At 40.2% G+C, this 17,255-nt stretch overlaps 1 protein-coding gene across 4 annotated transcripts in view; it reads right to left on the reverse strand.

Moving 5' to 3' along the window:
* Nucleotides 1-16,597, reverse strand: part of myo1b (myosin IB) — a 78,264-nt gene extending 61,667 nt beyond the window's left edge. For all 4 annotated transcript variants that reach the window (XM_034109433.2, XM_034109432.2, XM_034109431.2 and 1 more), the window contains exons 1-3: nucleotides 16,337-16,597; nucleotides 5,797-5,943; nucleotides 3,273-3,388 (exon numbers count right to left, since the gene is read on the reverse strand). In XM_034109433.2, coding sequence (XP_033965324.1) covers nucleotides 3,273-3,388; nucleotides 5,797-5,922 — 242 coding nt within the window. In that variant the 5' untranslated portion in view covers nucleotides 5,923-5,943; nucleotides 16,337-16,597. The remainder of the gene's footprint in view (nucleotides 1-3,272; nucleotides 3,389-5,796; nucleotides 5,944-16,336) is intronic.
* Between the last annotated feature and the right edge of the window lie 658 nt (nucleotides 16,598-17,255).

Consider the following 17,255-nt stretch of genomic DNA (forward strand, 5'->3'; position numbering starts at 1 on the left):
AAGATATGCATAGTTCAATTAAAAGCAGCGACAAAAAGAAAAGTCTTCAGCCTGGATTTAAAAGTAGTCAGAGTTGTAGCGGACTTGCAGGTTTCTGGGAGTTTGTTCCAGATATTTGGAGCATAATAACTGAATGCTGCTTTACCATGTTTAGTTCTGACTCTGGGGACAGAAAGCTGACCAGTCCCTGAAGACCTGAGAGATCTGGATGGTTCATAATTTAGCAGGAGGTCAGAAATGTAATTTGGGCCTAAACCATTCAGTGCTTTATAAACCAGCAGCAGTATTTTTGAAATCTATTCTTTGACACACAGGAAGCCAGTGTAAAGACTTCAGAACAGGAGTGATGTGATCCACTTTCTTAGTGTTAGTGAGGACTCGAGCAGCGGCGTTCTGAATCAGCTGCAGCTTCCTAATAGATTTTTTAGTGAGACCTGTGAAGACACCATTGCAGTAGTCGAGTCTACTGAAGATAAAAGCATGGACAAGTTTTTCCAAATCATGCTGTGATTAGTTAGTCTTTTAATCCTAGATATATTCTTTAGGTGATAGTAGGCTGATTTAGTAACTGTTTAATGTGACTGTTGAAACTCAGGTCAGAGTCCATGAATACACCTAGATTTCTGGCTTTATCTGTTGTTTTGAACATTGCAGACTGAAGCTCAGCACTCACTTTTATACGTTCTGACTTTGCTCCAAAAACCATTACCTCAGTTTTATCTTTGTTTAATTGGAGAAAGTTCTGACACATCCAGTCATTGATTTGTTCAATGCACTTACTCAGTGTTTGAATTGGAGCATAGTCTCCTGGTGAAATTGTTACGTAGATTTGTGTGTCATCTGCATAGCTATGGTAACTTATTTTGTTGTTTTTCATTATCTGAGCCAGTGGTAGCATGTAGACGTTAAAGAGAAGAGGCCCCAAGATGGAGCCTTGAGGAACCCCACATGTCATATTTGTCAACTCAGAAGTGTATTTACCTATTGAAACAAAGTTGTTTCTGTCCTTTAAGTAGGATTCAAACCAATTTAGAACTGTTTCCGAAAGTCCCACCCAGTTTTCCAGTCGGCCTAGTAATACGCTGTGGTCAACAGTGTCAAACGCAGCACTGAGATCTCAGGATTAATTCATTTGGATTCCCGCTGAATGAAGAAATTAAAGGACGGCACAAGTGGAAACAATTTACAAAGGGATTAAACTGTTTAAAAACACATGCTCAAAGTAAGCCAGATTTTGCCGATGTGTTTATGTGGATTCAAAAGTCGTAAATAATCTACAAAATGGAGGAGACCGATCTGATTGGAGCAACTGTGACAAATAATCCAACTGAAACCGGCATGGACAATGACTGTTTTAAAAATGCGCTTATCCAGACAAGCCTGGTTTGGACACTTTATGGGCAGAAGAAACATTTCTATCAAAGAAAGAATTATACATTTTTGTATTTTTATGCCTTTAATACCAACTTGAATTTTTATTCAAATTAATTAATCAATACTTTTTTATATTGTATTGTAATGAAGAGACAAGGCTTTTAGTGACAATCATGTATTGAGTTACAATATGTAAAAAAAAAAAAAAAAAAAAGTCTAAATATGATTTGGCCTCAAATCATCTGAAGCCTGGCGCCCCCCCTGCGATCTGGGAACCACTGCAGTAGAGGATGAAGGACAAGCCAGTATGACTAAAACTGACAACGTTCAGCCAGCGGCAGAGGGACAAGCAAGTGGCTAGGAAAAATAAATCATTCATATTAGTTTTGACATGAAAAGTGACCGTATGGTCGGTGTCTCTGTTCATCTTTTTTTTTCTCCATGCCCTTAAAAGTTCTGTACGAACCATAATAAAAGGAATGAATGAACATTTGCTGCTTAGTACCCAAACATAAATATTAAATATGTCTCATCATTAAAACATGAAAAATAAAATGAGGGGTGATATTGGATTATGACGGAAATGTTACGATCCTGTCCGTCAAAATGTTTTTCATTTGAATTTCTTGTAAGGTAAATCAGGCCATCCTCGAAAAAACCTAATGCGTTTCTTTAAAAGCCTGCACCAAGTAGCTGACTATAAGCAAATCTTGAACACACCAGCAATTGCTACCATAACACAGAGGCAATGGGGGAAAGCCAGGCACTGTAACCCTAAAGCAGGGTAGAAAAGGGGGATAAAACAGCCTGAAACTGTGTCGTGTCAGTTGTGTATAGTTGGCTGTAAAGTTAAGCCAAGGATCTTGCTTTTGTCTGCAGGGAGTATGCCTGTTCAGGGACAAGGGCACTCTCACAGTTTCAGTCTTTGTCTCTGAGGGGTTTTGCAGCAGCCTAGAGACACAGCAGGCTAATTGACGAGTGTCGGGCTTTGTTTTATCTTGGCAGCCTTGCAGCAATGCCAATGTAATGTTGCCAATGGACAGATGGCATGCCATGGTCCTGAATGGCCGGCACGAGTTTCAGACTGATTCTCCATGCAAGAGCTAGAGTCCCCTTCTGATCTCAACACCCCCTCCATGCCCCTCTGGATCCAACATTGATAATCCTTACAGAGGTTGGCCATACACTTAAAAAGTCCCCGATTATATTGTTTTTCATCAATATATTATAGGTCTCAGATAGAAGTGTTTGGCTCGAAATATCAAACAGATCATGCATTGTAGCAAACCATAAACCCCTCTGTTTCAACCCTTTTCCAAAAGGGCTGTGTTTGTGTTTGATTCTGTGTTTGTTACTTTAGATGAAAATAAGGAGCCACTCCAAACGCTCCTCTGAGAGATATTTGGTTAAAATAAACACAATGGTGCTCTAGGAGGAGATTCAGGTGATAAGGTGTGGGGGGGGTTTCCTTGGTTGGTTGTTGGCTAATGGTTACACAAGCCAAACAATCGTTAACGTGGACAAAATCTGATCAGCTCATTTTCAGACAAGTTTTTATATATATATGGATCAGGACAAAGAGAGCGAATTTTTTTTCCTGAAACTTTCAGAATCTCTTAACACAGAAGGGGACACATGTTTATGTATAAAAGACATGAAAAAGTAGATTTTGGTGACCTTTAAACAGTCAGATGCAAGTTCCTAAAAAAAACCTTCACACTAACAAAGCCTTGAAAAAGCTCTTGTGAAGTGCCATCCTCACCAGTTCTTCGTTGCACCAACAAAATAAATGTCCCATGAAGGAAACTTAATTGAAAACCTTGCTGTCAAACTAAGTGCTTGAGCCTTAAGCAGTTTTAATTACAATGTGGATAGATAATAGGGATTGGATGACTCACATGTGTGGACTGAGTTCGTAGAAGTTCCTGTTGCGATACTCCTCCACTTTTTCTGGTGTGAAGATGGGCAGGGACCTGTAGGGGTTCATGGAGATCACCACACTGCCAATGTATGTCTGGAGAGAGAGGAAACAAATGAATCAGTCGGTGTTAATCCACATTTTCTGTGTTTTACAGACTTGTCCTAACCACCTGTCCTCCCCTCACTTATATCTTAATACATATTCAGTGAAATGCAAGATAACATGTCAACAGTGGGTTTTTAAATCAAACATTGGCAAACATAAAAAGCGCTTGTTTTTTCTAGTTTTGTTTATCCGTTTCACAAATAAAATCCTTTATGCAACATTCGCATAGGTCCTTTTCGACACATAACACTTGTCAAGCAAAGGTAACCAGACATTATTGTTCATTGTCTTCCTACGCTCAAAACAGAGCCCAGAGAGCACTTTCAAAACATCAACCTGAAACATTTTCTGTGCTTTCCATGGTAATGGCTGTTGCATAACCCACTCTGACAAGAGTAGAGCATGGCCTTCCCCGTGGCAACCACGCAACCTCCCACAGCCTCTCGTTCAATAGCCCACCAGAGGCAAAATGAGGCCTTTTCAAGGGTAGGGGATGGGTGTAAAGGGGAAGAATGTGCAGTGTAAACAAAGTATCATGTATTAATATGTGGTCTCTTGACCAAAACCACAAAGAATATTTTAGTATATATTTAGTTAGTTCTGCAGATCATTGGGACTTAGGGACTCGGGAATATTTTCATCAGAAGTCATTATTTAAAATCAGGAAATCACTATAGAACTAGGGTTTATTAAAAAGAAAACGAAAAAGAAAGGTGTTTCGTCAAACTTCTGACAGGATTTTTAATAAATGGTACTGTGTCCATCAGCAGAGATCGTTAATATATGCAGGTTCTTTCCACATTAACCATGGTAGTTGAAAAATGTTCTGCTGTCTTTTCTTTATTTTGCATTTCTACACCTGCTGTTCTGCTTGCCATCTTTCCAGACACTAACATTAAAGCTGCTTGGATGATATATTACTTGCCAAACAGCTTGATAAATAAATATTTGTATTTCCTTATCACTACGTTTTTTTTATCGCAACATTTCAAATCCATCACTAAAGCATGACAGTGGGGGAAACAGTGCACAAGGCAGCATATCAATGGCTTCTGTTGCTTTACAAATAGCAGGTTCTGATGTGAAACATTAGTCGGATAAAGATTGGGTCTGATCAGCTACATATCTGGTGTGAATGTGGAATGGCATTAGTGCAATGCGACCAACAATGCAGATAATTAAATAGAGGGCTTTGGGAATTTAATAAAACATGCAAGAAACACAGATTGATTCCTCTTGCTCACAGAAGATGAAGAGTCAGGCATAAGAAGTGGGGCATCGGTTAACAGAGCGAGTTTCCTTCCCTTTGATATTCCACAGCGTTATTGGATACATGACGTGCTGTCCCGCTGGAAAACAAAGCCATGCTTCTTCTGCTGCGAGCTGTCATATGATAGTTTTGGGGGTGGGGGTTGAGGGCCGTAAGGAATGATGCCACATGAGGGAAAAATACATTCACATGCGAGGACTGTACACCACAGATGTATTGGATAAGTATAGGCTTGAGTGCTTCTCCTGGTCATCGCTTTCGAGGTGCAGCTTACGCCACCAAAAAGCTTCCATTATAGACTTTAACCATTTGATTTACCTTTCCATTAAGATGCCATTTCTACTTTTACTTCATAGACAGTACTAAACAAAAAAAGGTGCAATCAGAAGTAAGGTTTTACACCTCTTGGAGGAGCTTTTATTACCTAAATAATAAAAAGAATGATTATTTATCTAGCTCCACAACGTTAAAGTCAGCACCATACAGGAAGTAAAAGCTCTGAACTTTTTTGACAGAAAATAAAGAGCATCTGAAATGTGAAAACGTTATTCCCTTTCCTCAGCAGGATGTGGGCTCCATCTCGGCAAAATACCCAGCGCGCCGCTAAGGAAATTATCGCTATATGAGGTGACATCATCCCTTTAGCTCTGAGCCATGTGAGCCAACAGCAACCAGAGCAGAGCTATAATCATGTTTGCTGACGTCGAGCTCAGCCAACCTGCGGAGAAGAAGAATCCATAGAACAAAGCCCAGAACAACTGATGCAAGGAGGATGGTTCACCAACCCCGTTTATTCTTCTAGTGATAGCCAGCTATAGCCTGCCAGTCCATTCTTTTCCATGACCTCTGCATTATATGCCTCATAAAAAAAAAAAGGAATCATCTACATTCCTGTGGTGTAATTTATTGATTGGCTGGTTACTGCGGTTTCTGTATCTGTAACACTTCTGTAGCCAATACTTCAATAAGTGGGGGGATGGATCACAATAGAGTTATGAAAAGTATCCGTGTGAGTCCTTAGGGAAGCCATTTGTAATGACAGCCGAGAAGTGCAGAAGAGTCTAACACAACACAAGATTGTTACACTGAGTTCAGGCAAATTGGATCAAATCAATGGTAGACTTACGTAGATCTCATTGTGGTCAAAGCGGTTCCTCAGGTTCGCGATGAACGAGTCTTCAGACAGGGGTTCTAGGAGGACCATGTCTCCAACCCCGATCATGTTGTCCAGAAGGGACGTCTTCACCTCCATTTTGGCTGTAGGTGTGGCCCCCTGCACAGAAACACAAAGAAAGAGATACATTCAACTTTTTGATTTTTAGTTTTCTTACCACCCATCCATCAGGACAACTTGGGTATGAGTGGGCCCCAGATTTGTTTGCATGGCACAGAAAAATAAATCAAATGCACAAGCACTTGTCCACTAATGCTAAAAAACACATGAATGGACCAGAGAAGCAAGTGCAGAAGAAAACCGCCAACAAACAAACATGGTTGTAACAATTATCAAATATCATTTTAAAATCAGCTTAAAGAATAATCGCATATAACTCATTTGTCAGACCCCAAAAAAAAAAATCCACATTTATGTGTTTTGGTACTAAAACATGCATCACCTCTTTACACCCATTGGGCCATTACTTTACGTTTGTTGTCCATTATTTCTGAGTTCTCTGGCAAGATCTCTTAGGAGGCATTCTCTGATCACAAAATAAACAGTCCTAAACGTAGCCAATGCAAATAAACTCCGGGGGTGACATGTTGTTCAGCAGTGGTTTGACTCCAGCGGAGGAATCGGGGCCTTTTGATTGGCTATCCAGCCCTGTGGCATGTGAGAACATCCCATAAGTTATTACATAACTAAAGAACTTTGCTCTTGACCCCATGGTGTCTGCTCCGCTGGAATCTGCTCCTGTTTTCGGGGTTTCTTAAAAAACTCAAAGAAATAGACCCCAAAAACTAGTAGATCCCTTTATTGCTTTTCTGCAACCCCGAAAATGTAATATTGCTGGATCTGGGCTGGGGTCGCCGTGACAAAGACACTGCTGGGGATGGCAGTTTTCATTCCAGCGTTGCCTCCCGTCTCCCTTTGGGACAGTAATCCCAACGGTATAGGGCAGGAGATAAAAGAGGGGCCTAGGATACATTCAGGGCCTTAATACAGGGCTTTGCCACGCTGAAAACCCCAATGTCTGCTGTCGCCACAACAGGCTAATAGATGAGGACATCCATTGTTCACTGCTCTCCAAGCAACCATTACTTTTATTTGCAAACTTAGAAACAGACACTGACTGCAATATGATGTTTAAGATATGCTTTAAACTTAAAGTAAATAAAGCAGTGATGCAAATGTAACTTATAGAAACCTCCAAACAGGACACTCTGCAGGGGAAAATAAAACGTTCCGCATAGATTTACATCACAGACAACTCACGATATCTGATAATGCAGCCACAGATGTGGCATGTGAAGTTTGTGTCTGGGGGATTAAACAACTGGATCAGAGGATAATACAGTATGTGATCTGAAACAATTGGCCGGCAGCCAAAACACGATTCGAAGCTCCAACGTTTCAGCACAAACCCCTTACTTAGCCCTCTATCAGTTGTCAAAATTGACTTTTAGCAGCAACTTCAGAGCAGCTTGACATTCCTGGGAGAAAAAAAGAAAAGAGGATTCCCTTAGCAGACTTCCACTCCACTTCCCCCCGGTTTCTGTTCCCCTGCAGGGCACAATGTTATTGGACTATAAAGAAGTTGCCCAGCTCTTAGTGGGAGGCAAGACTCAAGTTCCACTCTCACACTCCACATGAAAACAAATCTTTGAAAAGGTGGGCCATCACAGAGGGGAGAGAATGTCCTTTTTGCAATTAAGACGTTTAAACTACCGGACTTGCTGAAGACCGGCACATCTAAATCTCGCCGGTCAAAATGTCCGGTCAAAAAATAATTTCCCCTTAGCACAATACCACATCAGTTGCGCCACTTATGTGACAGACAAGAATAGTATGTGACCGACAAGAAGAGTCAATTCTAATGTCTAACATTTAATGTGGAGAAAGAGATGTCCTGTATGGGTTGATTGTGCGTTGATCTTTTGGTAATGCCTCTGGGTTCCGGTGGGCATGTAAACAAATGCATACTTTGCGGCCTCACCCGGTTGCATAGCGACGCTTATTGTTTAGGTGTCTTCTAATAAGCAGGCAGTCATATCATTAGCTATAATAATTAGCTAGATCTGATCGATAGGTCAGCGAGTGAAGTCTAATCTGACGAGAGAGAGAGATCAGCTGCTGCTGACGAATCGACACGCAGCTCTGCATGATCACTTGCAGCAGGAAGCAAACACACACAATTCAGGTTAGAAAATCACACGTAGCTGTTTTAAATACCTCTCAAACTACCTAAAGTAGCTATAGATGTTTAGTTTCACTGTCGGGTCACTCATTACTGATCCGCGAGCTGCATGATACTGATGGGCTGTCAGGAGGGAGAGAGCGCTCCGTTTATTATTCCTGTGTTATAAGTTACTGTACACTTTTGAACAATGTAGTTAATCTACTATAATTTGTTTGTATAATATCAAATCATATCAATTTGTTTTAAAGCTCAATAAATAACAAAGAAGACCTTTGACCGGCACTTTTCTCATTTTGTCCGGAAGATTTAAACCTTAACAGACATGTTGACCGGCAACAATCTAACGGAAACTGATGCAAGTACAAAGCAAGGGGGAAAATATTTGCTTACTTGTCTGCCCACAGTTTAAGTGAGGTCTGGTACTAAGTGCCCGCCGACTAGTGCAATATGCCGGTCTGATGGCGTCGTGCCAAAGCATTCCCCGCGACGGCTTATGTCTACCAGCTGCTTTAGTTGTCTGCAGCGCAGTTTAGAATCGACTCGTTTCCTTTTCACATAGTTGCAGATTCTCTGGGGGGATTAAACAGCCATCACATGCTCTGCTATCATACGTTAAATATAGGGCTTCATTGTAGTGCTGTAGCATCTTAGGTTTTTACATTAGTTCAAGAGATTACTAGAGTGGGCCTAGGACGATATGGAAATGTCAGTATTAACCTGGTCAAAAATAACTATAAGAAAACGATATTATTCAGATAGCTATCAAAAATGTCCCAAAAAGATAATACAAAACATAATCTGACTTCCGTCTGCAAACAAATATTTTCTTTTGCATCCGAGATCTCCTTAAATCGTAATCCCTCACTCATCAATCATAATCCCAGCATGAATAAATATGTTTAGAAAAAGGCAACATTGTGAAGTATGTTACTTTTTTTTATGGAAATCCATGTTTTATTCAAAATCAGGCTTCATCGGTTTCATCTCTAACAGCTTTTGAAGTATATTCAAGTTATTTTTTGTTATTGTATTCTGATAGTGGAAAATCACCATGATCAACATATAGAATTTATCCGATCTGTAAAAAAAAAAAAATCTAAATTCTAGAATTTAACTTAAACATAAATGTGTATAAATTACATGTGAATATACTCTAATGGACAAACGTTTCATGCCCCTCATTGAGTATTGGCCATCCATTGCATGATAATGAATGCCCGCCACAATCAATAATAATCAAACCAATTACTACAAAGTTAACTACCCAGCTACAGCAAACTTACTGCCTGACAGTAAGTACATGCATGCTACAGTGGAAATGCTGAGTCAGGTCTGGTATAAACAAACAGGAGTTAAAAGGACAAAGCCTCCTCCTCAGTGAAAACAGATGCTGTAGACTCTAATGACCCGGGGGGGAGGAGAACAGTGTGAACTCTGAGTGTCTGTGCCACACTGTCCAAAAAACATATTGCATGCGTCTTCGGCCTGCGTGCCCTCGGCTCCTCTGCTGATAACCCACTACCCCAGATTTAAAACTGGCTTCTAGGCCGCCGCTGACACAATCCCATTAATAAGAGTTGGTGCCTGCTGTTAACTGGTGTACTGGATCCAAAGAGGGGGGGAAACCTGACAGCCTTGATTAAACTCAGGGGATTATCCTCACCGCTGGGAGATGAGGAATATTACCAGTCTATGTCAGTAAAAGAACAGATTTGCTTCAATGTACACATGTATGCTAAAAATAACTCCCAGTTATTATTTTCTCCCAAATACAGTCATTTTCTAAAGCAATTTGACCCCGGTCTGAACCTTTGACGAATGACTCTTAGAAAATGGATTAGAAGTGTGCCGCTTTATCAATGTCTCTGATGCATTTTGCATCAAAGACATTGATTAAACCTCGTTGATGCATGTTTAGGAGGGAAAGTGTTTGCCCACAAAGTTATGCTATTAATCTCAAATAAAAAAAAACGTATGGTTCAATATCATCGTCTGGATGCATGTCACTTGTTTTGAGTCTGCTTTCCAAAACTTGATGTTCGGACATTATTTGACCACATTTTGAATCTTAAAAACAAACGTATATTTCTAAATGTCTGGATCTAGACGTCTTTCAATAGGATTCCCTTAATAGTTACTCTCGCTACTAGGGATGTCCCGATCATTTGATTTTGACAATCTGCCGATACCGATTTTTCCCGATCCGATCTTTATGCAATGCATTAAGAGAAAAAAAAGGTAACAGATAACGGCTGGTCATCCAACGCGATGAATTCAGCTATCTTGGCTGTTATTGTGTTGGCCTTTTCACTGTTCTGGGGCAGTTTCTCTTTCCTTTTAAAAGTCTCTGAAAGTGTCGGTTGTTTCAGTGCCGTTACCTGAGTGGCCGCTGTGTACTCGCCATGTTGTTGTTGGCGTTTGTTTCTCAGGTAGCGTATTAGATTGGTCGTGTTGAACGTAGCTCTGTTCTTTCCACCACGCGGAACCTCTGCCTTGCAAACATTGGATCTGGCTGTTACACTGCCTTCGCTTTCAATTTTATAATACTTCCAAACTCCTGACATTTTCTCTGTCCCGACTCCCGAGTCACCAGCTGAACGACCGTAGCCTCTCGTTAGCTTACTGCTACTATTAGACACTGCGCCCTGCCCACTCTGTTGCCAGATCTCAGAGAAATAAGCAACCAGGTCTATGAAAACAAGCCCAAAGAAAGCAACACATACATGATGTTGTGTAATTTTAAACCAAAACGAAGTCCTCAGGATGACTTTAAGACGTGAACATGGTCATTTTTGTTTTGTAACATTAAATAAAAAAATAAAAATTCTAAAAAAAAAAAAAAAAAATCCCGATCCCCGATTTTTTGAAAATCACGTGATCGGCCCCGATCACGTGATCGGATCGGGACATCTCTACTCGCTACAACTTCCTGGGTAACTTCCTTAGTCACCATCTGCTGCCAAAATATATAGTCAACAAATGATCTGCTGCTTGCACCCCCCTCTCCTCAATTTCACGCATGCGGGTGTCAACTAAAGCAAACCTTGAATGTCAAGAGAAGGACGCTACTGACTTGATGTTTTGATCCTACATACATACAAAGTCACCGAATTGGAAATCAGAGTTGGATTTATAATTCCCAAAGATTAAAGTGCTGTATTAAGAAGAGCCAAGTTGCTCAACAGGGAAAATAAAACCCAGAGGGAGAGGTTTAATGCAATGGGGACCTGGATTTCAATGCAATATTATGGGACACACTTTGCTTCCTGCCGCTGACATTGACCTAGATATCCCAGTCAGATCGAGCTCTAAGGGCAACATGAAAAAATACCATTAAATGTACATACATTATTTACAGACCCTCGACTGAGCCCACGTGTATCTATCTGTCCTTTAGCGAGGAGGAAAAGTCACTGAACCAAAGGTCAACGACCGAGCTGGCGTTTTAAACTCATATTTAGTAGAGAAAATACAAATAAATTAAGCCAATAAACCAGCTGTTGTACTTGACAGGGTGCATATTAAAAATAAGTCAGCTATTACTTCAAAAGAGATTCTACTGGACCCTAAGTTTTTTCTGTTGGGTTTATACCCATAAAAAAAAAATATAGCAAACATTTATAGACCTCAACTTGAATCCTGACCAAACATGTACTGAATTTTTTGCGAAAAAGGTTCACAGTCCAAACATTGGTTACATCAAAGGTTATCAAGCCTTCCATAAGAGAGGATTTCCTACAAAATAAAGTCTGGACAGCATATATTTGAGAATAATATGGAGGCCATTTATTCATTTATTAAAGATTAGGATTTGACTGCCGATCACAACTAATTACACTGACAATTCTGTTTCAAAGCTTGTATACCTTTCTGATAAACATGTTTTATTTGTAATCTTTAACAAATAGTATACTCTGCTGCATACTACCTACATTTCCACTTGATTATTTCAAAAGGTTTGCCCTTTTTTTAAAAACACTTGTTATATTTTTGTAGGTGAATAGGGCAACTGTGTGGTGCGATATATGTGTAATGCTCTATTATATGTAGTAAAATAAAAAAATATTGTAGGGTAAACAATAGAAGTCAGCTCAGAGTCACTATCAATTATGTAATGGTCAATATTGTCATCATCAACGAAGCAAGCTTGCATTATATAAAACGTCATGAGAAAGCAAATGAGCATTGTGTGAGCTACACGAAATGATGATTGGCGTCATTCTTCCTTGGGAGCGGTTGTTTGAGAACACAGAGTGTGTATATAGTGCAAACAAATGACAATAAAATGCATTATGCAGTGGACTGCTCTGCAAAATTCCCTGCGGATCCAGTTTGGCCTTGTCGAATGGGGGCAGGAGTCACAACATCACAGGCTGCTGGCACTGATGGAGATTAAAGTCCCAATAATGGAGCAGCAGCAGGGCATGGGGCTGTGCCAAAGAGCAGGGACAGAGGTTTAGCGGGGCAGAGAGTGAGAGCAAGCTGCCTGACAAAGTGACCTGGAATCTAGAGTTTCTACACTGCTCCAGGTGTGAGCAAAGGCTGGCACACTGAAAACTCCACTTGCAGGCCAACTAAAAGACTCAACTGACCGAAAACCCCTTACAACATGCACTTAATGACTCCTGATTTCTATCTTGTGTCACACAGTTTGCGTGTCGAATGGTCTTTCAATGCCACGCCACCTTTCAGTCTGGTTAAACATAAACCTGTAGCCCAAACAAACCGTGCTCTTTATTTACAATACAGCTCACACAGCAGGGAGGCCGGAACATTTGCAAAACATGAGCCTACAGCCGGCAAATAAAATTACAAAGAGTTCAAACAACCATACCATAATTAATCCAGTTAGCAAACAAATTCTTGATTGAATAGAGACCGGATGACTGATAGGTACAACTCTGTGATGGGTTGGCCTTCAAGCCCCGAACATTTTCTCTGTCAGCTTCTTTCTATGAGCGTAAGTCAGAACAGTTCCGGTAATGTTAGAGATTGTGGGTATTTTTGTCTGTGCTTCTCAATGATTAGATTTATAATGGGCTCAGTTGGACTTTGAATAATAACTTCCAGTAAACGAAACCCAAGGTAAAAATAAACGTGGATACTAGATTGCGCAACACAGCAACTACGATAAGGTTCCTCCTTTTTGAGCTCTTTGGCTTCCATTTGCCAAAGTTGAAAATCGATGCAAGACTTGAGTTCTAATGTTAATCTTAATATTTGTAATTTCCCCCTCCTCTTTTCTACTGCTAATGCTGCATGATATGGGTTTTTATTGTCTGTTTTTTTTCTCTGAGGAGGTCGGCGTTCGATATATTCTTGAAAAAGGCCTGATCACATCCTGTCTATAACTGTCCACAAACAATTGCTCTTTTGGGGAGTTTACACTCCCACAGTGGAGGTTAAATACATTAAACTGGATTGTGCGCAACATAGCTACTAAGCTAGCTTCCTCCATTTTGGACTTTTTGGCTCTGCATTCTAAGAAATATATAAACATTGATGGGAAAATGTTTACCATTTATTGAAATCCAAATGGAGCAGATTATTATTTGTCATTTACCCCCTTCTCTTTATATGCAATGGGTCATGACTCATGAGTGTGCTAAAATTGTCCATAATATGCATTAGCCTTTGTTGTATAAACACAAAAAACAAGAGTGATTCATACATAATACATAGACCAGGTGAAAGTTATAGGTCTTCAGCACTGATTTCAACTGCATCATGAAACAGGTGGTAGTTACCTTTGTACTTTTTCACACTTGCAGATGGCAATGTCGTGCGACCATATCTTGTAAAATGCCATTACAGATGGAACATGGATGCTATTATCTATGCACACAGTCCACTCGTAAGGCTCTAAAAAGAGAGATATGGTGGTGATTTATTAGTACGGTGCACAGTCCTCTTTCAGATCCTCAGGGTGCAAGCTGTTGGAGTAGCAATAGCTCTGAAGTTTAATGGGAAAGACATTAACGACAATATGCGAGTTAGAACCCTTTGAACTCCAAAAGTATAATTTACTAGAAGAAAAAAGCTAAGGTGATGATGAGTAGGGGCTGCACGATCGGGACAAAAATACATTATTTTGACTGATATTGCAATTGCAATATTACTTGCGATGGATGAATTATCTTTTGTATTACATTTCCATTGAAAAAAAACCTTTAAATTATCAGTTTTTAAGAGGATCTGTACCACAAAAAAACGTTTTCATTAAGACTGTAGAATACCATCTGTTGTCAGGAAATTCTCTGCAGCATCACAATACTCCATTAACACACATGCAATATTTGTAATGTACATATTTGGATACTGCACTTGTCCATATTGTGATTTCGACAACATTTTGATTATGTGTGCAGCCCTAGTGATAATAAGGCACTAAATTGGAGATGCAACTGCCAACTACTAATCATTCACAGGACTATGGATGCTTCTTGCGTTAACGGAGGCTACTGAAGGCTTTTCATGGTCCAGAAAATGGGAGGGGGGGCACCTCTGTTGATGCAGGGCCAACACAAGACGCACGCCTCACTACGCTAAGCTGCACGGGCAGACAAGTGCAAACACTATTCATCACCACGGCACTGGCAGAGGGACTTTGGTCTTGTACAAACACCACATTATTCCTCTGCATCCAACAAAAATAGGCATTTGGCACATTAAAAGAAACTTGGTGTAACTTTTTAAAGCACACCGGCCAACAAGCTCACCCTGAGGAGAGCTACTGTAGAAGCCAACGCTCTCACGTCTTCCAAGTCTGAGCTAAACGGTTGTTACTTTTTTCCAGGAGAGTCTGTGCAATTCAGAAGGCTTACCACAGCGCTGTACCTTTCATAGTCATCTTACATCACCGTTTGTTTGATCAGCGCGGCCGGGCAATAAAGTTCCCATCTGGCTTCCCAACTGAGACTCTGTGGTCAACAGAGGCGGGACATGTTTGAGGAACACGAAAGAGTGCTTTAAAAAAAAAAAAAGGGGGTCTGATCCTCTTGGGATTTGAAGTTCAGGATTGGAATTAGGATTTGAAAAACAACAGTGCCAAGCATGGAAGCAATCTTCCATCAAATGACAAGCTTGAACATTTTCCACTGAATCCATGTTTTCAAATCGGTTATGGCTCAATACTTACCTGCTATTTTTAGAGTGGAAATTATGGAACAGTTTGGACTACACTGTTTCAGTCTAAAGTCAAAGTAAACTTGTGTTTCGTCTGAGTACAATCAGCAGTTTCTGAAGACCTTGACTCACAGTTGCTGTTTCCAATTACAAAATGCAGACACATTCAAAACCCTTCCATTGGGATTTTACAGCAGCATTTCTCCTTTGGTACAACCATCTATTCTCATCCAATACCAGAGTTTAATAATGTAGTGCGATGTAGCTTTTTCCTACATCTAGAACAGTCTCTCTTCCCATCAAGGCATTCCTCTCCTCCTTTGATTTTACAAGTTCCCACAGGGGATCCCGGCAGAAAGAAAGCAAGCATGCAGGTTGACTCCTACCAGAAGGAACTTTTGGGATATTTCTCAGAGGTGAATAGCTTTATTCATGCTGAGCAGTAATGTATTCCATTCAGCTGCATTAAGATTTCTGAAAACCATGAAGAAGATGTTGAAACCACCTTCAGTCAGTTTAAATAACTTTTTTTTATCATGCAAGTGTATCCACAGATCATATAGGGTAGGTCCACATGGTTTTACTTGTAAAGATCCCAACATGGATGTCTAAGTTTACTGTTGGTGCATGTCTTTAAAATTAGAAAAGTGCTTTCGGTTCACTTTTGTGATGATAAGATTATTTCCAGTTATGCAGCCTTACTTTATCATATTGCCATCTGATAAGACTAAACTTGTGTTTGTCTGCTACTGTCCTTGTGTCAGGGGTATGCACGGGTTTGACTCTTGAGGGACACAAATGGTACTTAAACCCGCAGATGTATGCAATTAGCGACCACACTTTGCATTGCTAAAATGAGCCTTGGTTTAGATCAAAATATTTTTTTTAAACGGCGAAGCTAAACTCTGACACACTTAATCTTACTAGGGTTATCCTCCAACTATTACAAACCGTCCACAAACAAAAAGAAAGATAAACAAAAAATCCCAACCCCCTCCTGCACGAAGTGAGGAGGAATGAATGAGTTGGGGTCTTGGGGAGCATACGGTCTGAAGACAATGCAAAGTTAACTTTGGAGAATACAATGTTGCAACAATGTCAAGAATATGACCCAAACGATAAGTAAGTAGTTTTACATTTTACAACACTTAAACGATAAGTAAGAGAAGATGTCAAACTTGCCTCTTTATCTCTGCAAGAGTTGCTTCCTCTCGTGCTAAATCCACTCGGCGGGCAAAAGTAGGATCCCAGAAGTGATTCGCCCAGTGTGGAGTGGCTCCTGAAACCCTTCCCGGCGTGCCTTTAGTGGAACTCGGGTCCGCTGTGGTGGATGAGGCTGTACGTGGCTCTCATCCGGATCTCAGCACTATGAATGAAGCTCTGGATGGACTTGAGCATGCAGTCTGCCTGGCGTAGGGAGTGGCTGAAGCGGCGTCTCTGGGCTAGTCCAGCGTCCCTAATCACCTCCAGCGCGGGGGGAGGTGGGGCGGTGATGCGTTCATATACTGTCGGAAATATTGGTGTTTATTTGATTTATTTATTTTTTCCACAATTTATCTTCAGTGGTAGAAGTAAACTACTTACTTTAAGTAAAAGTAGCAGTAATTAATTGGAAAAATTATCTCTTATACATAGCAGTCATGAATTATAAATCTGACCTAAGAAAAAGTACAAAAGTACTAGTAAAGGATGATGGTTTACGGGATTATGATTATTGATGTGTCTATCACAGCTGGTAAAAGCGGAGCTAATTTGAATGACACACTGCTGCTGGATATGATAACCTACACACTTAGATGTAGCCTAAATATTTCTTTGTAAGTCGATGTACATTTTTGTATTAGCTAATAATCTAAATATGTAAAGTAACTGAGGCTGTCAGATAAATGTAAATGAGTAAAAAGTGAAATATTGGCTTGCAAAATGGAGTAGAGGAGAGGTATAAAGGCCTAAAGTAGAATGAACAACTTGATTAAAGCAGGCCTACATAAATGTAAGACTTGTAGGCTTCTGTATTACATTGCACAACGGCTGTGTATCTGTTTAACTGCTATATCAAAACCATAGACTGTGGTCAAAACACGTTTTCTAATAAAAGGTG

Source organism: Pseudochaenichthys georgianus, chromosome 21 (genome assembly GCF_902827115.2).
Source record: "Pseudochaenichthys georgianus chromosome 21, fPseGeo1.2, whole genome shotgun sequence".
Classification (NCBI taxonomy): Eukaryota; Metazoa; Chordata; class Actinopteri; order Perciformes; family Channichthyidae; genus Pseudochaenichthys; species Pseudochaenichthys georgianus.